This window comes from Nylanderia fulva, unplaced genomic scaffold (assembly GCF_048542155.1).
Source record: "Nylanderia fulva isolate GAGA-0341 unplaced genomic scaffold, ASM4854215v1 Scaffold9, whole genome shotgun sequence".
Classification (NCBI taxonomy): domain Eukaryota; kingdom Metazoa; phylum Arthropoda; class Insecta; order Hymenoptera; family Formicidae; genus Nylanderia; species Nylanderia fulva.
Window position 1 is genome coordinate 5,172,536 of NW_028191026.1, and position 23,854 is coordinate 5,196,389.

A 23,854-nucleotide genomic window follows, 5' to 3' on the forward strand; every position below is an offset into this window, starting at 1 on the left:
TTATACAAATGCTTGCTAAGTCTAATATATAGTATTTATATATTTACATCATTATAGAAACGCTCACCTTATTATATTATTTAATAACTCTATGCATTGATTCTCCATCTTATTTTATTGTTTTGGAAAACTGGAGACACATAAGGTGAGGATGAGGATCAAGACACATGTAAATGAGCTTAAAATAAAATAAATGTAAAGTAGTAAAATAGTAAATGCAAATCAGCAGTTTTCACCTTCCTGATAGCAATGTGGATTATAATTACTGCATTCAGTTGAAAGTAACTTTGGCCCCGAGATATGATTTGCGACATAAAATGGAAACTCTTTCATTCCATTACATGCAGCACCGAATTCTCCCTTTTTGTTCAAAGCAATTACCCCACCGAAGAATGTGGGATAGTGTTCGCTGATCCTGTTAATCGCTGTCCTGGCAGCTGCAAATGGTGTTGCTCCACGACGCATCTCCTCTACAGCCAGAAAGCTATATATAAAAAGTGTTAACTTTAATTTTATGTAATAAATACACTAAATCTATATATAGTATAAACACTATAATAGTAACACATATATAAATCAGGTAAAAAAATATTACATTTTGTTATTTAAAATATATTAATGCTATATATATATATTATATATTTTAATTCCTGAGAATTTTTATTATAAACATAATTTTAATTTTCCCAAAATTTTTATGTTAACATAAAAGAAATTCAAAATTAATATTTTATCTAAATATAATTTTAATTCTATGTTTTTTAATTATAATTCAATGAATTGTTATTAAGCTGTGATATAATTAAAGTATGTCTAGACATAATAATAATTTCTCTTCTTTCAGTATAAAGTTAATTGAGTAGAACTTTTATGATGATATTAAATAACAAAATGGCATGCCATAGATACGAAAATTAAATTTTAAATAGAATTTGTAAATTGAAAATTCAGTTCCATAATGCTGAAAGATATGTTAATATGAATGATATACCTCGGCAGAAACCGCATCATAATATCCCCGTCACCAGTACCAGCCGCAGCGCCAACATTTTGATCAGCGTATGCTCCAGCTCCTGGAATAGGAGAATCCCCGATGCGGCCGGGTATTTTATGGTTGGCGCCGTTTGTGGAAGTGCCGGCCGCCGTACGTCCCTGCGAGTCTATTGCGAGTATACCGATCGTATCGTGATTTTCCTCGCTTCCTGTCAATTCTTCGTAATTATCATTTTCTTCTTCTACATTCTTCGGCGCATACGGTCCGCAGCTGGTTGTTGGATCTGGTGCAACATTCTAAAAATAATGAGAACATCAGCGAAATAATTATGAGAAATTAGGTTTCTTCTTTTTATACCTTCCAGAAATTGGGTTGACAGTTATTTGCTTTCCACTGTGTCCACATTTTCAAAGATTCATTTGTCGTTAAAGATTCTTTCTTAAATCCCATCTTCACGGCGAACTCCGTACCCAGTTCCCCGCCCAATAAACTATGTTTTGTGTAGTGCAGCACTTTGCGAGCCACTGAAATAGCACTCTTTACGTTTCGCAATCCTCCTATTGCGCCTACATCCATTGTCACTCTGTGGAAGAAATATAGTATTCCTTAAATACTTAAATAATACAGTTTAACTTGAGTAAAAAAAGATGTGTTATTGCTTTTATTACCCATCCATAATCATAGCATCCAGTGCAGTTTCTCCATCCTCATCCGGACTGCCACCAAATCCTACAGTCTTTCTGCATTGTTCCTCCTCACATAGAGTGCATCCTTCTTCTATTGCATCTAGAGCACTTCTCTTCTGATTATATATCACGTCCCATGCTTGAAAATAATAATAAAGAACATTTTTAAATGAAAGAATTTATACACAAAGTTGTCATTTATTTCTCTGGTCAACTTAATGTCAAAGTATTTATAATATACCTTTCTCGATTGCAGTTGTATAATTCCAGGTAATCACTATCACAGGTAAGGTATTGGAAGCATCAATTGCATCAATAAGCAAACAAGCTTCAAAGAGGAACAGAATTCCTACAAAATTGGTGAACTTCATCCTTCTTGCAGTTTCTAGAAATATCCAATGTTACATAGTCTTAGATATAAGTAGCATGAACGTTGTATGAGAGAAAATGGAGGGAGAAAATATCTTTGATAAACAGAGAACATATTGATACCATATGTTGTTATTAATAGATAAAATTATCACGTTGTATTAATCTATTGTGATTAATAAACAATCAAAGAAACCAATGAAATATTTATATCTTAAAATCTCAATTTACTTGTATATCACTAAAACATTATTGTTACGTTGTCCTAAAATATTTATAAGATTATGTTGGCGATAGTAATATATAATCCCAAAATATTAGATTATTATTAATGTTTGAGAATATATACAGTGGCCAAAATATATGCATTGTTAAACAATTCTATTACATTCACAGAATATTATCTCTGGATTTAATTATTTCAAAATTGAAAGAGCAAGCATTTTCTCTATCTCAAAAAATTTTTTTCCAATTCTTATGTTTTTTCTAATGTCATTTGCAGACAGAATAAAAATATAGATAACACAGTGCAATGTACAATTAAAATAAGGACAGTCTCTGCAATATGGATCCCAATCGGTTGTGCATTGAACTTTTGGTACAAAATACTAGAGATCATCGTTGTTTTATAAGAATTACATTAATTTTCGCTCTATTCTAATTTACTAACCCTATTTCTTTTTTAAATCCCAAACATTTCCATTCCCATAAACTACATACCCAAATATACGAATGTAAAATACACATTTATCGCGCGATGCGTTTTGATGTCACGTTGTGAAACGCTCTTATTTATGTGCACAACTAAATAAATATACAATAATTAATCGCTATTGTGACAGCAATCTCGTTTTTCTTGTGCAAAGTTTATCGACACACTTCTCTCCCGCCATTTACATGATGGCGCAAAACAGCTGACGCAAAACAGCTGATTGATCCTTATTATTATGTGTGTGAAATAAGTGTTTTCGCGTTTTCAGGAATTGTCGAGGAATCAAAAGAACGAGCGATCTCCTGATATAAATTTACACAATAAAATCTCGTGTGATAAAATATTTCATGCAAATTCAATACGCACATCTCACAGAAAGGTGTATAACCTGCTGCCGTAATTTCTCACCAATTTCCGATTTCGCACAAAATGTCCTTCAAAAAAGATCTGAAGCTGCTCGTGAAGCCGTATTACTTGATCAATATTTTCCTCAGCATCTCGTACATCCTATCCAAGCGCATTCCCATAATCTGTAATTACATATTTGCTCAAAATGACTGCGAACTCGATGGGGTGAGTGTACTACAATTTTATAACAATAATTATAATTTCAGTAACATCTAATTATATTTTGTTAATGAATCTGTTTTTACAGAGGGAGACGGAAATTCTCTTCTTCCTTATGATTGTCATTATGATAAGGACAAGAAAAACTGGCAGCGTGACCATGATAAATTATTTGACGTCTAGTTTTGTATATACAAAAGTGGCAAACTTGATTTTATGGTTTTATGCAGATGTGCGGATGGGCATTGTATTTGCATTTATTTTCATATGTAAGATGAGACGCATGAAACAGTAAAGTCTCATAAATTACTGCGTCAAAGATAACATGTCATGCTTGTATTCAGTGTGCGGCTTGGTGCTGCCAGAACCGACATATCAAGGACCTGAGAATGTAATCTATTTACATGGAGCCAATGGACTACAGGAGGAATTACGTGACACTAGAGTGGTTTGGCTGGTGGCATTTTACACAGCATGGAATCCAGCCTGTGTAACTTTTGCTCCGATCTTTTCTGAACTCTCTGCACAGTAAGTGCTTTGGAGTCCTCAATCTCTTTTTAATTATTGAGAAATATCTGTATATTTGTGAATTACATTAAGAATTATTATGCAGATATGCATTGGAGAATTTCAAATTTGGTAAAGTTGATATTGGAAGATATCCAGATGCGGCAGCAAAGTATCATGTCAGCGATTCCAGTACAAGCAAGCAATTGCCAACGTTAATGTTCTTTAAAGATGGCAAGGAAGTAGAGCGACGTCCATACGCGGATCACAAGGGAAAGCTTGTTAAGTTTCTTTTCTCGCTAGTATGTGTCATTCAAGAATGTAATTTTTAAATTTCGATTTTTATATAATTTAACTAATATAATTTTTTCTTTACTTATTTGTCTCTTTTTCAGGACAATGTAAAGGCTGCATTTGATCTCAATAATATTTATAATGATTGCAAGAAGAATCCTATCAAGAGGAAAGAAAAGAAGTCGCTAAAGGCAGAATAATAAAGCGAAATTTAGGCATTTTGTGAATAAAAAAACGTCCCTCGCAATTCACATCTAAGCGAATTTCAGATAGATGGCTTCTACTGTGTAGAAAATCCACCTAGCACATCTCCGAATCTTGAGAGCTTTTCAAAAATGCAAGGATTTGCAAATATGTTACGTTGCTTTGTTGTAATACTCGAATTTCATTTATGTATGATATGTATCATTGCGGATTGTTATAGTATCGCATCTTATTTAATATGAATGTGCCATATATGTAAACATACAAAACAATTTTACATTATAAGCGTTAATATGTCATTTTCTTTTATAATTGTTATTTGTCAATCGCATTCAAGTAAACAAATTATATGAGATGTAGCAAAGCTTTCTACTTTTCAGATTTTAATTAGCAAACTTTGTTTTATCTCCAATTAAAATAAATTAATTAGTTGATTTCATGTGTTCTTCTTTTTATATATTTAATAAATATAAATATATATCTAATAAACTGATGAGATATTTTGAGAGTCAAATTATTTTCAACAACCCTCTACCTATTCTCAAGAAACTCATATCTTCTAAATTTTATTTGAGAGGGCGTTAGTTAAAGATCCTTATTAAATAACCTCAAAGCCGAAAAACACGTGTTTTAATACAAACGAGCTGATCTTTGCCATAAAAGAAGAGAAGAACAATTTTATATATTTTATTATGGTTAATATTTAAAATTCATACTATTATTAAATCAATTAATTAGTGTACCTGTGATTAATAATAATTTTCCAATAGATGGATAAGAATACTCCGCCGCCTTCGCCTGAGGTAAAGGATGAAGACATGATCCCTGTAGAAGACGTCGATGAAGTTATCGACGAATTCCTGGGGGACGCGAGATATAGTGATGATAATGCGGATTCAGTATCGATGAATGAAAATGACAGCGACAATTCGATGGAGGAGGAGCAAAGAGACGATGCTGTCTACGTCTTTTGTGGTCATTCATTCGGTGAGAAGCTACATCTTCGAGTGAGATAAATCGTCGATGACAGATGGACTCTCACATTAGACTAATTTCATTTCAGCTAATTCGGTGTTCTGCTGCTCGTTGAATAAGAATAGTGAGCTGGCTGCAACAGGAAGCGAAGAGGACAATGCGTACCTGTGGAACACCATCACAGGTGAAATTATTCTCAAATGCACCGGTCATAAGGACAGTGTTATATTCACTGGCTTTAACTACAATGATACGTACCTGGCTACCGGTGATATGGGTGGTACAATAAAATTGTGGCAGTTGAGCGACAAAACTTGTGTTTGGGAGACTGCCTTAGATGATATCATCGTGAGCATTCTTAGATAATAAGGTTTTACACTTCTCCATGTACATCTGTAATAATCCATTAATAATTATTCTTTTAATTGTATTATGTAGTGGATAAAGTGGCATAATTCCGCCAATGTCTTATTAGTAGGCTTAAGCACAGGAGGGGTTCACTTGTTTAAAGTACCAGAAGGTACTTGCAAAGTCTTTGCACAGGGATATGGTGAAAGAGCAGAAATTGGTCTATTTCTTCCTGATGGTATGGAATAATAGAAAATATTACTTTTAGACTTGATTAACAAGCAAGATATCTCATGTTTAAAATTTAAATCTTGTAGGAATACATGCTGTGGTGGGATACGACAGTGGCATAATTCGTGTATTCGATTTAAAAACAAATACTTTACTGTCAACTACCTGTGATTCAAAGCATGGACATTCAAGTGCTATTACTGCCCTCGACTGTCATACAAATAATAATTTGTTGATTTCAACATCACTAAGCAAGACTATATTAAGCACAATGCATAATGGCAAGGTAAAGGAAATTTTTACAAATTTCTCCCAATATACAGATTGCTCCATATTAAATGTGTAAAGAATTTCTAACAGAATAGTTGAATAAATTTCTTTGTATAATAGTTTTAGTTGATTATGATTTAAATTTTCTATACAGGTCAATCTAAGGCTTAAAAATTTAATGTTAAAATGTTTTTCAGATAACTTGTATACTTCAAGATTTTTCTAAAAATAATGAGACTAGTGAAGAGGATAATGCAAATGTTAATATAGAGGCTGCAGCCTTTTGTAAAGATCCTACATTTCCTGTTGCTGCAACTGGAACAATTGAACAGAATTCGACTGGAAAACTTTACATATGGGATATTTTCAAACAAGTATATATATATTATATTCTTTATATATTTACATATATATACTATATTACCTTTTGCTAAAATAAGTTCTAAGTCGAGAATTTTTTCAGGTTCTTAGGTTTGAAATTACACAAGAAGGAGGCATTACAAAGCTTGTTTGGACCAGTACATCAACTTTGTTCACAGCAGGAGTGGATGGTATATTAAGATATTTCGATGCAAGAGCGGGTTGCTATCTCAAATCATTCTCAGGCCATAAAGCAACTATACTTGATTTATATGTATTTCAGTAAGTCATTGATAATTTTATTATTTATTACTATACGACTATTAATTTTACTAGAGATAAATATATAATAGAAATATGGAGATTTATAAAGTATAGAAAAGAAAAATATTAATATTTAAAAAAGTATATATAATAATAAAATATGAAAAAGATTTTAAAAGAAACATATATTGGTTTATATCAGACTAATTAACTACTTGTAAACTTGAATAATTATCATAAAATTTGGGAACTAAATCAATCAATCAAAACACAAGTAATGATAAACTATTTCTATTATTTTGAGATGCGACATTCTTAAGTATTTAAAATTATTCTGATCTTTGCCTTAAAAATCTGTTCTAGAAGTTTGTTTGCAAAAGGTTTTAATATTTCCCATGATATTTAACAATGAATAATATTTTTTAGTGATGAGAAAAAGGTATTGACAGTTTCCGACGACGCAACCGCCAGGATTTTCGATATCTCAACTATAATATGAGATAGACAATTCTAGGAATATATATATATATTTTTCTATTTATATATATTTACAAAAATGATTTATAGAATATGTATATTTGTTCCTTTATAAATAAATTTAATTATTTTTGTCTACTTTCTCGTTTACCTTTATACCATACTGTATTGAGCTCGTATCGTTTATCTTTCCAAGTGAAATGTGTCGGCGCGTTTTCCTGACCATTTTCAAAGTCGAAGAAAGCGCTGAATTCGATAGCTAAATTCGACCTCACCAGGCCGATTCCACCTGTCTTTTCCGGTGCAGGATGATACACTCTTCCTGTATTAACGTTCATGAACAATTTTTGTGGCTCAAATGGCACCTATAATAAATTTTAGTAAAATACAGATAAAATTACAACTTTTATCATTAGATTTATAGAATTATACCATTAACAACTCGTCTGCATGTGCGTAACTGAACCAATCTTCCTCAGCATTAGTTTCTGCATTACATTTCTGGATGACTTTTGTAAAAACCAATGGTAGATCGTCACATCTCACATAGTTCCTTTCCACACCGCAGATAGATAAGAATGGAAAGTCATCCGTGTAACGACCAGTATAATTTATCTTCAGATGTTTAAAGAAGAATGCCAAGAATTTTTTATCTGCAACATAATTTACATACACAAAGTAATGGTACATGTCCAATCAATATCAACATACTGTTGCGTACCTTTAAAACAAGATGTAAAATTCCTTATACGAACGTCATCTAGAAATAACTGTAAAGGAAAAAATATAATATTTATAAAATATTAATTCAGCTGTTAATGACAAAAAATTTTGAATTCAAACAAATAGTAAAATGAAAAATACCATGCCTTGGTGATCGATATAATAAAAATACTCCCGCACACGAGGCTGAGGAGATTGCCCTTGAACATATGTTGCATATATCCTCTTAGAAATAGGAAATCTTCGACTTGCGACGAGACCAACACGCATATTAAATATCGATGTCATTTTAATAATTAAATAATAATCAAGGTATAACCTAAGATGTACAAAGTTCTCTCTTTAATATTTTGTTAAAATTTTATAAAATTATATATAGAGAGACAAGGAACATGAATTTTTCTTATAACAATGTAAAGTACAAGTTTTATAATTATTATTTAAAGAGACATTAATTATTTCTCACAGTCCATGTTGTTCTGTCATGTATATATGTAAATATATATATCTTTTATGAGACAATTTGTAAACATTCTTATCGAACCTTTCTCGCGAACTGTCATTGCAAACTGACAGAAGTTGTCTCTTGTCTGTCGTATCATTTTATTTAATTTAAATTTAAATTAATTAAAATTTAAAAAAATATATATAATAAATTAAAAATTATAATAATATATTATATATGTATATATTATATATATATACATATATATATATATATATTATATTTTATTAATTTTATTGTAATAAAATAAATAAAAAAAAAATTTATTAATATAAATTTAAATTAATTTCTTCTTTTTAATTAAAATTTTCCTTTTCTAATTATCTCAATTACTCTCTCTACGTGCAATTTTATCAGCGATTGGTAAACGGGAATCAACGTCATCTGACGAAAAGCTCTGTCACCTATTCGCTCTCCACATGCAAATGCACTGGCATAGAGGAAGAGAGAGAAAAAGATAGTGAGAGATTGAAGAGATGAGATACGACGATAACGAAGAGGAGGAGGTGGCAGTTTCTTGAGCGAGAGAGGCGATCATCATCTCGGGGATCATTTTCCGCGCTCGTGAGCACACGTCACGTCACGTTTTTTTCTCCACACGTTCTCGCTCCCGAGGAGGGGAGCGACGACGCGACGCGACGCCACGCGTCGCGGTGTCCGGTCGCGAAAGGAAGAGGGTAGTACTTGGAGGAGTGCGCGAGAGCAGAGGAAGAGAGCCGCCGCTGCTGATAAACATGTCACGTCCGCGCCAGAGGAGATCGCACGACGCGCGTCAATCCAGGTCCAAGTCCCGAGCTGTCATCGTCGTCGCTGCCAAATAAGTCCACGCGGCACGAAGATGGCCTCGTCCACGAGGAGATCCTGGAAGCTCCGTAAGAACGTCGTCCGCTGGGAAACCGAACGTCCTTGTCCCCGAAAGTCCTCCTACGCGTCGCGAGAAACTCGGCCTCTCCGAGAATAAACGATCTCTCTCTCTCTCTCTCTCTCTCTGTTTATACGTGTGAGCTGACCTCCTCGCGGTTTCTTTCCAATTATGGTTATAACTGGCTCGACGAGAATTTGTCTCGCAGCGAGGACAGGAAGGTCGTTTCTTTGCGAGGCAGGAGTCCAAGTGCTAAATTATAGCGCTCTTTCGGTCCCTGTGGACAAAATTTGATTTTATAAATGATGGAATAATTTTTATTTAGCGAGAAAATGTGTTGGTTCTGCTTTCTTTTTTAAGAATCGTGTAGAGAATGTTGAACTAAAGATGACTGTGACTAAAAAAAGAATTATTTTTAATTTTTTAATTATGAATTTTAAATAAATAGTCATTATTTATATGATTTGTTTCAATTGACATTTTCTAATTATCATAATTTGCTTATCAATTTATTATATGACAAGAGTATAAGAAGTGTCGATACTGAATTAAAATGGACAGAGAACTTTTATAAAATTGATTTGACAAATAAATAATTATATATCTAAAATAAATAGCTAATAATAAAAAGAACAAAATTATATAATGTTATTTGCATACAAGTTTATACTTAGTCATGAAAATAGAACTGTGTCTTATTTTTGTCACATTTCTGTTGTGTTAACATAAATGAATTAACACATGTATGTATTACTGATCTGAAATATACCCATTCTTTTTTTCTTGCAGAGGAATTTGCTGCCCATACGCCAAATGTCAATTGTCTGGCGTTAGGCCACAAATCTGGTCGTGTCTTGGTAACTGGCGGTGATGACAAGAAGGTAAACCTATGGGCCGTTGGAAAGCAAAATTGTATTATGGTAATTATTACATAATTATTTTGTTATCATCACCAAATTCATTGAAATAGCTTGCTGCTGCATTTTAATGTTAATACATAAAACATTGTACAGCGACATCAATAATGTAATTTTTAATTTTTTTTTTTTTTTTTTCAGAGCCTGAGTGGCCATACTACTCCCATAGAATGCGTACGTTTTGGCCAAACGGAAGATCTCGTATGTGCTGGCTCACAGACAGGTGCATTGAAGATTTGGGACCTGGAACATGCCAAATTAGCACGCACACTAACAGGACACAAATCTGGAATACGATGCATGGACTTCCATCCTTACGGGGAACTGCTCGCTTCCGGGAGTTTGGATACAGCAATCAAATTATGGGATATTCGCAGAAAAGGTTGCATCTTTACATACAAGGGCCACAATAGGACTGTGAATAGTTTAAAATTCAGTCCTGACGGACAATGGATCGCCAGTGCTGGGGAGGAAGGAATGGTTAAGGTGAATTAAATTCTGTTCTACATATATATATATATATATATATATAAAACCACTCAGGCTCTAACAAAAAAGAAATAAATTATATGTATATATATATATATATATATAATACATAATTATATGCGAAAAAGTTCACACTTACATCAATGTTATTTTTTTTATTAGCTGTGGGACCTAAAGGCTGGTAGACAACTAAGGGAATTTTCGGAACACAGAGGTTCGGCCACAACCGTCGAATTTCATCCACATGAATTCCTATTAGCCAGCGGCAGTGCCGACAGAACGGTTCACTTTTGGGATTTGGAGTCATTTCAACTCGTATCTTCCACAGAACAAAATTCTTCAGCCATACGGTGAGATAGTACGACGATATTCCTACAACTAACAATTTGATCGTCACGCTAATTTTTTTCATCATATTTTAGGTGCCTATACTTTAGTCAAGGCGGGGAATGTCTGTTCGTTGGTGGTCATGACGTTTTAAAGGTTTATGGCTGGGAACCAAGTAGAACATTGGACACAATACCCACTGGTTGGGGAAAGATCCAGGACATAGCCATTGCTCAAAATCAATTGGTACGACAAGTTGCATCAAAATCGTTGTGCAGAGAAAGAGATCGTTTTTATTGAGATGTAAAATTATTTCAGATCGGCGCGAGTTTCCACACCGCGAATGTCACCTTGTACGTGTGCGATCTGAAGAAAATCGCGCCACTGGGAGGAATATCGGCTGTCAATTCGCCGTTTAGTCATGGAAATTCCCTGAGAAAGAGCTTTTCCAGGGAACGACCGATCGGATTAAAGAAGCACACGTAAGTTTTATAAAATCGGATTGTCAACATTATATTCGGTGAATTGAGGTCGCTACAATATACGCATATTGTACATTTTTATTCGTTTACAGATTGGATGTACGAACGATAGAAGAGGCGGACAAATCCGGCACAGATCCAGAGGATGAGGCCACTTACGCGGATATACCCAACGTAACCGACTACAGGAACGTTTTCCAACCGAGCAGGGCGTGTAAGTGTCTCGCTACATCCGTCTTGTAATGTCTCATTGTTCGAGTCTGTGACAAAAATATCCCTCTCCCAGTCTAACGTTTCATTCAATCCTTCGCGCTCCACTAGAGAATATACCACACGACTAATAAACACACTAAATACACAGAGTGTCATACACACACACACACACATACAGACGTACATCAAGTACGTCTAAATGTGAATGCAGTGTTGCATAGTTTGTGAATGAGCATGCCACGCATGATATGTTTCAGTGTCTCGCACACCACCTCCCGAATCCTCCGAGGCTTTCCAGGAGCCTCTTGATATAGGTGAGTTGTGTGCAATAACCTTCGCATGGATTATTACTAAACTACGACATAAATTCTGACGAAATAAATAAGTTTCGACAACGCGAATTTTTGTATGAATATTGCGAAATTGTTGATTAAAAGTTTAAGAAAAATTATCCAGTTTTCCAGAATATGTGCCTTATAGATTTGTTGTTTGAAGAATTTGTGATATTATTTTGCTTCTGTAAGTCTTTGAATTTATTTAAAAAAAAAGTAAGCAAGCATCGACATGGTTGGTTTATTTTAGATCCGACGCAGCCGCAGATACTACAAAATCTCTCTACCTCAATGTCGAACCTGAACACAATGGAGCGCGAGGAAGTGCCGCCGGTGTCGTTACCATCGTCGCCGCCTCCTCCGGCGCCCACGTTATCCTTGATGAAGCCGGTGCCGGTGCCGGTGCGCGTTCAACCGATCAAGTCGTCGCCGCCGATTCAGAGGAATCCGATCACGTCGACGAGCCAGATCAGGGCGAATCTGCAGGCGAACAATAGCCTTAATCAACGAGCCTCCAAGAACTTCGCGTCTATACCGCCATTGAGGCAGAACATCACGCCGCTTCCAGGCAAAAGGATGAACACCACCGATCAAGCGGTGTCAGCGTCACCTCAACCCTTAGGACCGCAAAGGTCGAACTCAACCCTAACGCCGCGCGTCGCGCCGATGGCCGCGGTGATTCCCGTGATGGACGATGGCAAGCTGAAGAATAGAGTACCTAGCCCGGACTCTCCGAAGCATTACCTGAAAAGGCAGAGCAGCAGGGACGGAGAGCAGCAGGGATACGAAAGCGATTATCCTGTACAGTAAGTATCTCTTCGATGACACAAAAAATTATTTTAGAAACATATGGAAGTATATAAAATATATATATATATATATAAGTTTTTGCATAAAAATTAGTGAACCTTTTTAATAAAATAAAATTTGTAAGGCTTATCTTCTGAATGATTTCTCTCGCAGAATTAATAGCATAAACATAAGGCACAGTCCATCCGATCCCGCGCTGAACAGGCCGAACACCGCGCAATCGAGGTCGACGTCGCTCAATCGAAACTTCGCTACCTCAACCGCGCTGTCGGCGCGCAATGCCTCCACGACAACATCGATGTTTATGAAGAAGCTACCTAATAAGGCGCAAATTCCGCCAAATCCCAAGGTCGACGTGCGCGTCTCGCAGATAAGAAACAACGTCGAAGATACAGAAAAGGAGGAACTAGTGCCGATGAGCGCCGACAAGCCTTATGGTTTGGATGTGGAAAATTTCCTACCCGTAAGTTCTCTCCTAAAAAAAAATATATATATATATTTTAATCCTTTCATAAAAGTAAATAATATATCAAATATTATAATACAACATAAGAGAAAGATCCACCTTAAAATTGAAAAAAAATTTAATTTAATTTTAATATAAATATATAGTAGAACAATTATTAAATTGTTCAAATACTCTCATTTTATAAATAATTAGTGATATTGCTTTCGATTGATTAACATCAGAAAATTGACTACATATTATTAATTAACTATAATATATATTTTTTAAATGTTATCTTTGCAAAAGTTATGTTGAGAGATATTTGTAGATTCTTATGTGAAATATTTGTGTTTTACAGCACAGTTACTCTGGTTCCACATCGTTAGATTATTCTCAGATGGGCGTGCTGACGGAAATGTCGGAAGCCGAGGTATTGAACAGTATGATGCGCAGTCATGACTCGATGATGGTAGTACTTAAAAGTCGGCATCGCTCGTTACAAATCATACATTCCCTCTGGCAGAACAAAGATCTCAAGGTAGTCATTTATCATTTATCTGATTTCCGCGTTGGGAAGAGATACATAATTGCGTGAGAAAAATATAACGTTATGTGTGATTTGTTCATTCCAGGCCGCGGTGGAATCTGCAGTCGCGATGAATGACCTGGCAATCATCGTGGATCTCTTGAGCATTCTCACATTAAAACCGTACGTTAAGCTTTATATTCATCCATTTCAATTTAACGAGGCACTTTTTGCATTGTCATGCGTGTATTTTTTTGTTCTACAGAGCGATGTGGAACTTGGATCTGTGCAATTGCCTACTGGGTCCCATTAGCGATCTCCTTCAAAGTAAATACGAAATGTGAGTACGAAATTATAGTTTATCTCGCGTCTCTTTTTTTATCTAAATATTGTATCACCATATTTCCATTTGTTTTCAAAGATCCCGCTTCTATACATATGTATGTACATGTCAGATAATTCGCATTCATATTTCATTGCCGCGCATCACGTGTATATTTAGAGATGACACGGTTGAATATTCATCGTTTTTCGCTTTGCACGTCGCATTATCGTCTGAGATTACTTCATCTTCAACGCATATCATCCACGCGCGGCGTTATTGTATTGGAAAATCGAGACACCCCTTCCGAAAGGGGTTGCTTCATCCCCGAACGGAGTACCGACCGCGCGGTGTATGGGAATGGCTAATTTGCCAGAAGCGGGGGAAATCCGAGGCGAGCGTTAGGGCGAAATTAGCCGAGACAATGGGAGGATAGCGGCAGATGCAAATTCGGCCGGGCGCGAGGATCCTTCCTGTCGCGCGCTCCGAGTCGTATTGTTCGCCGAGGCGAATTGAAATCTCGAGTGTCGCACGCTCGCATATGTCGCCGATGACAGACACGGACAGCCGAGTGTCATCTTCAAACGATTCGTCACGCGAATGTAAACCTGTCGAGAGTATGCAGAGAGAATCTTCTCTTCGAATTTACCCTGAAAATCATGGTAGTTTTTTTAATATTTACCACAATAAAAAATATTATCTACCATAATAAAATATAAAAAATATGTATATAGTAAAATTAGTCGAATATATTTTTTATATCTTATTATGATAGATATTAATATTGTTTTATTGTCGTAAATATTAATCAGAGAAACTCTTATAAAATTCTTTCTTGAAAATCATGGTACTCTTGGAACAATATGGTATTGGTAGAATGGTATTTATAAAAGTTCTCTGATTTTAATATTTATCACAATAAAAAATATTAATATCTACCACAATAAGATATAAAAATATGTATATAATACAATTAATCGAATATATATTTTATATCTTATTAATATTTTTTATTGTGGTAAAGGTAAATATTAATCAGAGAAACTCTTATAAAATTTTTCCAATATCATATTGTCCCACGATTACTGTGATTTTCAGGGTAAATTCTAAAAGAAAATTCTCTCTGTGTGCAAATGTATCCGTTGCACTTGGATAATGATTTAGGAAAAATCGAGAGAAAATAAAAGTTTCAAGAGATCATAAAAATCATAAAAATTTAGAAAATTCTTTGCAAATTTTTGGAAATTACTCAAACTAATAAAAGTAATTCAATTGCACTAACTTCCTGCTTGAGATGAGTATATTTATATTAAGCAATGTTTAAAAATAAATGTTTTTCATTCTAAATAAAGTATTAAATTACCGTTATCTTATAATTGTGCGCAACTTCCTGGGCGTTCAGCTATAAATCCGAGAGAGGAGGAGGGAACTTGTCTTTTATGTTCGTTTGACGTATGAAAGTGGGCGATTAACCGACTGCCCTCAGTTCCAAGCTGTTGCTCTGTCGTGACGCGAGGAACGACTGTTTCCTTCTATGTTTTATTGTAGACTATCATTATTCACCCCCGGTCTATATTCTTCGTCCACGTGTTGCCTCGCAAGAATCGTCACGCTATGCTCGCCATAATTATCAAAATATAGTTCAATAACAATCCGTGTGAATTTTAAAAATCGTATATAATTATAATTTTTCTTTCATTTCTACCAAAATATTATATATAGATGTTATAAAAAAATATGCAATTACTACCTAAAAAGAAGATTATTTGATTAAAATACAATTCAAATTGTATAAACGTTATTTTAATCAAATATATAATATTTAAGACTATTGTGCCATTTATTTATATATTGCAACATATTTGTAAATTGAACTCTTTCGTTTTATATTGTATAATTAATTTACAGTAATATTTATCGTGAGCTTTTCAATCAAAATTTGAGTATTGCTGTCCTGTGTTCTAATCAGTATATTTTTTATATTCTTTTCAATCTCTCTCTCCATTTGATCAGATCGAGAGAACACTTTGATATTAATTTAACGATTAATTAATCGCGCAGCAGGTCGGTTGTACAACTTCCGACGAGCTCGTGAAGGTTGCCCTCCGAAAAATTAGGCTTCATCAAGTATCACAGACACCTAATGACTTAACGAGCTTCCCGTTTCTTCTTTTTCTTTCTTCCCAGAACCTTTTTTCTCTCTCTCTCGAGTATTTAGTACCTTGCATGTGTAGTAGCGAAGTCTATAATACGTATGCATTTACAAGCTGATCCAACTGGATAAAGAATCATTATCCTTCATTTATCTATAACGACGCTACATATCTGTCCTTACTCGTTTTTTTCCATAATTTTAATTAATTTAATTAATTAAACTTTTTAGAATTAAAAATTTATAGGCATCTTTAAATGATGCAGTTTCTTAATTTTTCTATATAATTCTATTAATATCTATCTTTTCTTTTGGCAAATTATTAAATAATTAAAAAAAAAATAAACATCTCACAAAATAAAATGTGGTAATAAAAAATGATGGTAGTAGGAAACATCGTTTTAATTAGACGCTATTACGCTGATTGGTCTGGTGTAATTTCAGTGAACCGGTTAATAAGCAGTTACATATATTAGCCCCGCGCGTATATGCTTAATAATGTGAAAAGTGAATTTAAACTAATTACTCACTGCTAAGCAGCTGTCGTTCGCAGTCACTCTGTAATAGCGATACCACGTCGAGCCTGACATTTCATTCGATGTATATAATTTTCTGTTCTTAACTCCGTGATCCACCTAAAACAAAATAGAAATAATTAATTAAGTATAAATTATAATATATTTATTATTAATTATATTAATTAATTATTATTCTGTCATATTTATAACACCATTGAACACGAAAACAATTAATTCTCCGTTTAATTATCATCTAGAAATAATTGACATCAAATTTGCATCTCTTCAGTTTATCTTCGAGATAAATTCAGGCACGCATTTAGCATGTTTGCGTATCAGATTTGCGCTTTTGCCAAGTAGTACCCATTGTACTTTGATTTCGCAATCGTGAACGGGAGCAAAATCGAGACGACGGGCAAATATACACATCTCGGATGGCGGTATTATTATATAGTGGCAGTTTGCATATAGCTCGCTCGTCGCTTTCACGCCTCGTTCGTCACGGCCTTTCGTCCTGGACCTGGTGCCTCGTGAGAAAAAAAAAAGAGATCGTCGGCCCAGAATGTCCAGACGCGTGTCACGAGGGAGGGTTCGCGTCCCGCCCGATCGTTTTCCAATTTCGCGGTCCCCTTTTACCTATTTATCTCCATAGATTTTTTTTTGTTATCAAATTTCATTACAAAATGTTCACAATTAAATATGACGGAGAAAATAAATAGAAAATGTATTTATTACGGTTAATAATTCATGATAATTAATTGTAGAGTAAAATATATGTAATAAATATTGATGTATTATATATAATAATCAAATATCAGGGATAATAGAATAAACGGTGGTAAAGCTATTATAATTTAATGATTAAATTTTAATCGAAAGTTACGACAGACAATATCTAGTATGTATATAAATATTGCTCCAAAACTTTATTGTTATTCTAATTCGAATAAGAAAAAAATTATTACATTCAAATATGTTAAATATATATCAACATATATAAAACATATATTAAAATAAAAATATATTGCAGTTGTTCTTTTTTATTCTAGTTAAAATTTCCACGAGATCGTATCAATTTTCCCTATTTTTGTTACAAGCCGCGTAAAAATCGGCCGATGCGTTTTCCACCAGGGGGATAGTAGTAGGTAACACGTCGACGTTGCATTCATGAGCGCGTTCGCGATTCGTCTCGCCGGGATTCGAACGGGAGCACGAACCCTTTCTCGCGTCCGAGAGCGAGAGCGTGCTGAATCGCATGCCTTTCGTTATTTATTGGCGTCGAAGGTTAGCGTATAATAATAACGCCCGTTTTATCAAGCGAACGAGGCGTGACCGGACCGGTGGGTGTTGCGAGACTTCTATTCCGTGACTACTTCTATCATCATTCCGCGAGACTGTTCCCATCCTACCCTCTTCGAACGTTCTGCTCCCGGATAAATGAGCAGTCGTATAAAAATCGAATAATAAATCAAAAAGGACGTATAAATACTCTATACTTATTTTGACATCAAGAAAAATTTCAAACCAATTTTATCGCACCTCGTATCTATGTCTAGCTAGTTTATCAGCCCTTTTAATCTGACGGTATGACATAATCTCTCTCTATTTCTAATCTATATTTCTAATTTATATTATTATTTACTAATTTTTTCCTAAATTTCTGTTTCAGGTATATAACGGTAGCTTGTTCGGCATTAAGACTTATTCTTCGCAACTTCGCACCGGTGATCAAATCCAACGTGGAAGCGCCTCTTCACACGATCGGCGTCGACGTATCGCGAGAGGAGCGGTAAGTTCTCTAGTCGACGATGATCGCTCATTTACCTGGAACATTTTCATTCCAAGCTTTACTTCATCGAAGAACCATTTCCCTCTCTGACCTCCCCAGGTACCACAAGTGCCTCTCTTGCTACGAGAAGCTCTCGGCGATACGGGCGATTCTGTTGAAGAAGCAGCCGACGTCCGGGAAACTCGGCGCCTCGTTCCGCGAGCTGGCTGTGCTCATTAGGAATCTGGAGTGACCGACGCTGCGTCGTCTGAGACCCTCGTGAATTCGACCGCCAAATATCCTCGTCGGTTTCTCACCCCGATGACGAGGGTCGCCAGGAACGCCGAGGAGCAGCAACGAAGCCTGTCGTCGCCTCGCATCGAGGAAGACGCGTCTGTAAAAATTCATCCTTGCTGCTTGATCGATCGCCTCCTCCTCGTCATTATCATCCTCGCGGCTGTCCCGATTCTCTGGAAAAAAAAGCGAACAAAATTGCGAGATTTATTCTTTACTCATTTACCAAACGGCCTGACGAGTCGTGAAGTTATTGATGAAAAAGAGAGAGAGAGAGGGAAAGTATTGTTGATGAAGATAAGAAAAGAAAGAAATTTGTTTGAAGAAAAGCGAAGTTATAAAATGAAAGGCGGGTGAAAGCGAGGAAAAGCACTATCGCCAAATGTGTTTAATGCTATACTGAAGCATCAGGAAGCGATCTTATTGGTTTTATTCGATATATCAATTTTTCTGGATATTTTTAAAAAATTGTTCCCTTTTATAACTTATTCAAATCTAATTTAAATTAAAAATTATTGTTTTAAGAAACTTTAATTCAATAAATACCCATTATTTATATTTTTAATACAATAAATAAAAGAATATAATATAATGTATATCGGTTTAAAGCATAATTTAATTTTTACTCCCGACTGCTGTCAATCATGCAGGTTGACGAAAACGAGGGAGCGTGCATTTTTTAATCAACTAATCAAAGAAAAAAAAAATCAAATATTTTTTGTATCGAAAATACTCTTTTCTCTCTATGTGTGTAGATATCATTTATTATAAATAAAAGGATAGCAAGAAAATGGATCTTTTGAGATCCCGATGCGTTAGTATATCAATTTCAAAGTATTCGTATGAAGAATTGATGATCGAGAATCATTTTGAATGATGAAAAATATCCGCGCAGCACAAAATAAAAGTGAAACGATTCGCGCGGATATATTTTTTGCGTGGCCGATATATTTTGCGCCCCTCTTGCCACAAAATCACACATGATCATCGAACGTACATATATGTATATACGATTGAAATCAGCCTTAATCAGGGAGGCGATGATACGCGACGACGATCACTTTGACGAGCGATTAACGAAAGCGATGATTAATCTAAGTAGTTAGATAACGTTGTAACATAATATCTTTCTTAGCGTACGAGAGAAACTGTATTTTTGCAAGAGGTATATATGCGTCCGTTCATTAATAAAATATTCTAATCGTTAGGCGTATGATACCTTGATTCCTGGAGATGAATAATAATCTAAATAAGAGAGCCTAAGTGTGTAAAGAACTTGTCTAAAGGTGTAAGGGGGGATTTAAAATTGGACGGGGAGAGCGTGTCGAACGATTCGCATTTTTATACTCGTTTAAATTATTTTTTACTAAAGTCTATCCGTGATTTATGAACATTTTACACTAGGTGTTGTTTGCATAGAAATTGTCGTCGATGACGTATTGTATATCGCCGTCACACGCACTGATGATTTTAAACGGATATTAGGAAACATTTTTTATACTCAAAGTATTATTAATCGTCGAACGAATGAATGAATCAGTCGTTTAAATGCGAGGGGATAAAATGAAGACAGCCTAGTGAGAATATATTTTTTGTGATTTATTTCATTTTTTTTGTGCGTTTCGTGTTTTGTCGCAAAATGAGTTAAAAGGTGATGATAGAATGACAAGTTCTAAACTATTTAAATATGTTAACAACAATTTCTTATCACGCTTTACAACTTTATAACTTTGTAACGGATATCAAATCATCAGTATTATGCCAAACAGTATTTTTATATACTGAAATATTTTTTATGCTCAATTTATTTCTGTGCATTTAACGCTAAACATTCTCGTTATGTCCAGAGTTTGTTTAAAATAACTAGAAAATAAGACGGATAAAAATTAGTACGAATCACTACCTTTTATCTCATCGCGACAAAATATTCTCATTTTCATATTAGGATTTATATTTAATTGTTTTTGAAATTGCGTTCCAGTGATAATGTCTATTTGATAGGAAATGTGCGATAATTTAAGATTTGGCTACACCGATAAATGGCAGAACTATCAATAATGTTTAAAAACCACCGACGAAGAACATTCCAAGATGAAATTCTGAAATATTTTCTAATATCGATTTAATATCATTTAAATATTATTTAATAGATATACGAAAACTTTTTGGCATATCATGAAATCATACAGATCAACGAAGAAAATATATATATATATATAATACATAATGAAAAATTAACTAAACGCTGCTTGGAGTATTCTTCATTTATCGTCTATAATAATTGATATTTTATTACTGAATTTTTATCGAAGAGAGAATATGTTGTATTATTTAAATTACATAATGAAAAATTAACTAAACGCTGCTTGGAGTATTCTTCATTTATCGTCTAATAATTGATATTTTATTACTGAATTTTTATCGAAGAGAGAATATGTTGTATTATTTAAATTAATGTGTATTAAATTATAATTAAGAGTTTATATTATGTCTTCTGCGATCGTTCGGCTTTCCCTTCCAATTTAACGGGGATTATATAATATGATATAACGCAATCCTCTGATTGCTGCTACAAGGGAGGATTATTTATCGTTATTAAATAGTGCAATAAACTTGTGATCGTACGATCATCCTCTATTCGTTCTTGAGAGAAAAGAGTGCATTGCACAAACGAAAAGGGCGTCTAAGAGAGATAATATAATTTTTAACACATTGCCTCGAAGTATTATGCAATAAAGCGTACAAGTCTTTCGTTATAATTTTACCATTTCACTGTTCTCTTTTTTTTTATTCCGCGAGATGTTTTACCACATACCCTCACAACAATATTTTCTGTTCCGATCCTTCGCGTTAAAAACATAAACTTTCATTATAAACTCATGAAAATAGAGATCACTGTAGAAAGAAACAGAACTGATTTTATTTAACTTTAGATTAAAGAAACGCGAAAAATAATCAACAGAATGTGACAAAATTTTTATTTCTTTTTATATGGCGAAATGTAAATGTGTGATGAAATCGCACAATCAGTTTTCCATTTTTATATGTGCAAATTATTATTATACAAGTTTTTTCGATACGATTTTTTCGCGTTCTTCTCAGTCCAGATTCTAAGTTATTTTACATATAGGCCTAAAAGCCGCCTATATTCTTAGCAAAGATAGATTTTTGCGAATTACATTGCAGTTCGTCGAGTATGTTCGTGAAATGATGACGAAGAGATGCGTTCGCTCAAATTTCGCCTTGAAAAGGAGGGAAAAAAGGGAAGAAAATTACGAGGATACTCGTCTGTTCCGTCCAATGTATTTTATAAGAGAGAGAAAGAGAGAGTGTGCGTGTGTCCTTTGAATGCTTCTGTAATTTATCACTTTGATCGGTATAAGGAAACTGATCCTAATTTAAGCTTACGCTCATACGTTGTGTGATATCGATTCTGATTCACGAATACGTAGCGAAAATTTATATTTATCGCTAATAATTTCGAACGCGAGATATTTCGCGTTCCGAAGGTATTTTACATATTATTTTATATATATATATATATATGTTGCTTTTGTTGGATGATAAATTTTATTATTGTTTTATTTCACACACGTCTTAGTCCTTACTGCGTTATCCTTGTTTTATTTTAACATTTTGACTTTTATTTGTAATCGATTATTATGTTATTTCAACAGAATAAGCAATAATAAACTCGTGCGATTTTATTTATCTGTGTTGTTTTTATATATTTCCTATAATTTTAAATCGACAAATATTACTATATTATTTAGTTTGGAATATATTATCAAAAATTCTGCAATATTAATATAATTAATTGGGTGAATTTATCGTATGGTATTCGCAAAGTATGAGCGTCATTAAAGATATACATTGTTACAATAATATAAAGATATACCTCTGTCTACTCTAGTAAGAGCCGGCACTAATTAGTAGTAGCCTAATTTTGGGAATCGATTTTAAGCGAGAGAGACGAGCACTTTTGATATCGACATTGTAAATACGTATATTCCATTCCCGAAAATTCTATTTTATATTTCATATATCTATCCGTATATTGCAATTTTATTGCGATAAACTCACGTTATCTCTTCGGCAAAGCCTTAGGGATTTTCCTTCATATCGTAAACTAATTAACGACTCTAATATCTATATTCTAATTGATATTAATATAGATCAATTTTTCCTCGAGGAGGATCGAAGGAGACAAAAATACAACTGTAAATATTCTGTAAATTCGAGCACGCAAAGAAAAGGGAATTCGAGATCTCTCACTTTGCTTCATATTTGCTGTACATTTGCTATTTTAATTTTGAAATAACAATTCGCTTCGATATTCACAACTGTTTAGAATATATGACGTAATGCATGATAAGAGAGATTCTATGTTCACTGAAAAAAAAATTATTGAATTCGAATAAATATTTTTATTTTAATACTGCTTTATAAATCATTTATTTGAAATTAATATTGATTTGATGTGAAAAAATATTTGTTTGATATAAGAAAATTCTTTCCAAAACAGATAAATATTTATTTGTCTCAAATATATGATTTAAATAAAGCAGTATTGAAATAAATATTTATTAATATAATAATTTCTTTTCTCAGTGTTGTGTAATTATGATCCGATCTAGATTTCATGCAAAACATGATTCTTCAACAACTTCACAATTGCCTTAACAATAATCCATAACTTTGTTTCTGTGCCGACCTGCATGTAATTAATGTTTAATTAACTTTAGTAATTAAGCCCGTCGTTATCTCTCTTATGTGTTCGTAGTCGTTCGAATAGATTAATAATAATATTCTTTGACAAGAAAAAAATTCAACTATTTTATTCTCTCCCTAATTAATTTTTACAATTCTTTAACGAAAGAATATAAGTATAGATCGTCTCTGCTTTGT

The 23,854-nt window shown here is 34.0% G+C and overlaps 5 protein-coding genes across 11 annotated transcripts; 3 read left to right on the top strand and 2 right to left on the bottom strand.

The window, feature by feature from the left end:
- Positions 1-96: 96 nt before the first annotated feature.
- Positions 97-5,643, bottom strand: LOC114929862 (N(4)-(Beta-N-acetylglucosaminyl)-L-asparaginase-like). Of its 4 annotated transcripts, XM_029301549.2 has the most exons (8): positions 5,567-5,643; positions 5,077-5,473; positions 3,128-3,291; positions 1,922-2,065; positions 1,663-1,819; positions 1,352-1,577; positions 992-1,290; positions 97-484 (listed from the first exon to the last, which is right to left on the bottom strand). In XM_029301549.2, the coding sequence occupies exons 4-8, from the start codon at positions 2,049-2,051 to the stop codon at positions 223-225; spliced, it is 1,074 nt and encodes a 357-aa protein (XP_029157382.1). In that variant the 5' UTR covers positions 2,052-2,065; positions 3,128-3,291; positions 5,077-5,473; positions 5,567-5,643; the 3' UTR covers positions 97-222. The 4 variants fall into 4 exon arrangements, with proteins under 4 accessions (XP_029157382.1, XP_029157381.1, XP_029157380.1 ...); XM_029301548.2 differs by lacking the exons at positions 3,128-3,291; positions 5,077-5,473; positions 5,567-5,643 and adding an exon at positions 2,770-2,956; XM_029301547.2 differs by lacking the exons at positions 3,128-3,291; positions 5,077-5,473; positions 5,567-5,643 and adding an exon at positions 2,720-2,956.
- Positions 2,572-4,767, top strand: LOC114929863 (thioredoxin-related transmembrane protein 2 homolog). The gene is made up of 6 exons (XM_029301551.2): positions 2,572-2,647; positions 3,030-3,334; positions 3,417-3,597; positions 3,673-3,856; positions 3,942-4,137; positions 4,231-4,767. Exons 2-6 carry the CDS (start codon positions 3,191-3,193, stop codon positions 4,327-4,329), a joined length of 804 nt encoding a protein of 267 aa, XP_029157384.2. The 5' UTR covers positions 2,572-2,647; positions 3,030-3,190; the 3' UTR covers positions 4,330-4,767.
- LOC114929861 (angio-associated migratory cell protein) lies at positions 4,900-7,396 on the top strand. Its single transcript, XM_029301546.2, has 8 exons — positions 4,900-5,028; positions 5,104-5,320; positions 5,397-5,656; positions 5,747-5,894; positions 5,974-6,173; positions 6,355-6,531; positions 6,621-6,799; positions 7,208-7,396. The coding sequence occupies exons 1-8, from the start codon at positions 5,026-5,028 to the stop codon at positions 7,278-7,280; spliced, it is 1,257 nt and encodes a 418-aa protein (XP_029157379.1). The 5' UTR covers positions 4,900-5,025; the 3' UTR covers positions 7,281-7,396.
- Positions 5,639-8,613, bottom strand: LOC114929864 (UPF0598 protein CG30010). Of its 3 annotated transcripts, XM_085489764.1 has the most exons (6): positions 8,448-8,613; positions 8,123-8,300; positions 7,980-8,028; positions 7,691-7,911; positions 7,410-7,623; positions 5,639-5,701 (listed from the first exon to the last, which is right to left on the bottom strand). In XM_085489764.1, the coding sequence occupies exons 1-6, from the start codon at positions 8,465-8,467 to the stop codon at positions 5,682-5,684; spliced, it is 702 nt and encodes a 233-aa protein (XP_085345890.1). In that variant the 5' UTR covers positions 8,468-8,613; the 3' UTR covers positions 5,639-5,681. The 3 variants fall into 3 exon arrangements, with proteins under 3 accessions (XP_085345890.1, XP_085345889.1, XP_029157387.1); XM_085489763.1 differs by lacking the exon at positions 5,639-5,701 and having other exon boundaries at positions 7,057-7,623; positions 8,448-8,611; XM_029301554.2 differs by lacking the exons at positions 5,639-5,701; positions 8,448-8,613 and having other exon boundaries at positions 7,057-7,623; positions 8,128-8,274.
- Positions 8,614-9,258: 645 nt separating this feature from the next.
- kat80 (katanin p80) lies at positions 9,259-21,718 on the top strand. 2 transcript variants are annotated; one of them, XM_029301769.2, is made up of 15 exons: positions 9,259-9,358; positions 10,138-10,268; positions 10,407-10,751; positions 10,917-11,104; positions 11,177-11,327; positions 11,400-11,563; positions 11,656-11,777; positions 12,034-12,090; positions 12,359-12,914; positions 13,072-13,381; positions 13,725-13,904; positions 13,999-14,075; positions 14,158-14,232; positions 18,554-18,673; positions 18,773-21,718. In XM_029301769.2, the coding sequence occupies exons 1-15, from the start codon at positions 9,325-9,327 to the stop codon at positions 18,903-18,905; spliced, it is 2,643 nt and encodes an 880-aa protein (XP_029157602.2). In that variant the 5' UTR covers positions 9,259-9,324; the 3' UTR covers positions 18,906-21,718. The 2 variants fall into 2 exon arrangements, with proteins under 2 accessions (XP_029157602.2, XP_085345886.1); XM_085489760.1 differs by lacking the exon at positions 12,034-12,090.
- Positions 21,719-23,854: the final 2,136 nt, after the last annotated feature.

Bases quoted from the DNA above. Each gene is read 5' to 3' on its own strand.
- kat80 (XM_029301769.2), top strand. From the start codon at position 9,325: ATGGCCTCGTCCACGAGGAGATCCTGGAAGCTCC. The intron at 11,105-11,176 runs GTGAGATAGTAC...ATCATATTTTAG, and splicing joins CAAAATTCTTCAGCCATACG to GTGCCTATACTTTAGTCAAG. The intron at 13,382-13,724 runs GTAAGTTCTCTC...TGTGTTTTACAG, and splicing joins ATGTGGAAAATTTCCTACCC to CACAGTTACTCTGGTTCCAC.
- LOC114929864 (XM_085489763.1), bottom strand. From the start codon at position 8,467: ATGACAGAACAACATGGACT. The intron at 8,301-8,447 runs GTGAGAAATAAT...TGTACATCTTAG, and splicing joins ATGACAGAACAACATGGACT to GTTATACCTTGATTATTATT. The intron at 7,624-7,690 runs GTATAATTCTAT...AATTTATTATAG, and splicing joins ATGCAGACGAGTTGTTAATG to GTGCCATTTGAGCCACAAAA.
- LOC114929862 (XM_029301549.2), bottom strand. From the start codon at position 2,051: ATGAAGTTCACCAATTTTGTAGGAATTCTGTTCCTCTTTGAAGCTTGT. The intron at 1,578-1,662 runs GTAATAAAAGCA...TTTCTTCCACAG, and splicing joins GATGCTATGATTATGGATGG to AGTGACAATGGATGTAGGCG. The intron at 485-991 runs GTATATCATTCA...TTTTATATATAG, and splicing joins ATGATGCGGTTTCTGCCGAG to CTTTCTGGCTGTAGAGGAGA.
- LOC114929861 (XM_029301546.2), top strand. The intron at 5,895-5,973 runs GTATGGAATAAT...TAAATCTTGTAG, and splicing joins TGGTCTATTTCTTCCTGATG to GAATACATGCTGTGGTGGGA. The intron at 6,532-6,620 runs GTATATATATAT...GAATTTTTTCAG, and splicing joins TATGGGATATTTTCAAACAA to GTTCTTAGGTTTGAAATTAC.
- LOC114929863 (XM_029301551.2), top strand. From the start codon at position 3,191: ATGTCCTTCAAAAAAGATCTGAAGCTGCTCGTGAAGCCGTATTACTTG. The intron at 3,857-3,941 runs GTAAGTGCTTTG...ATTATTATGCAG, and splicing joins TTTTCTGAACTCTCTGCACA to ATATGCATTGGAGAATTTCA. The intron at 4,138-4,230 runs GTATGTGTCATT...TCTCTTTTTCAG, and splicing joins TTAAGTTTCTTTTCTCGCTA to GACAATGTAAAGGCTGCATT.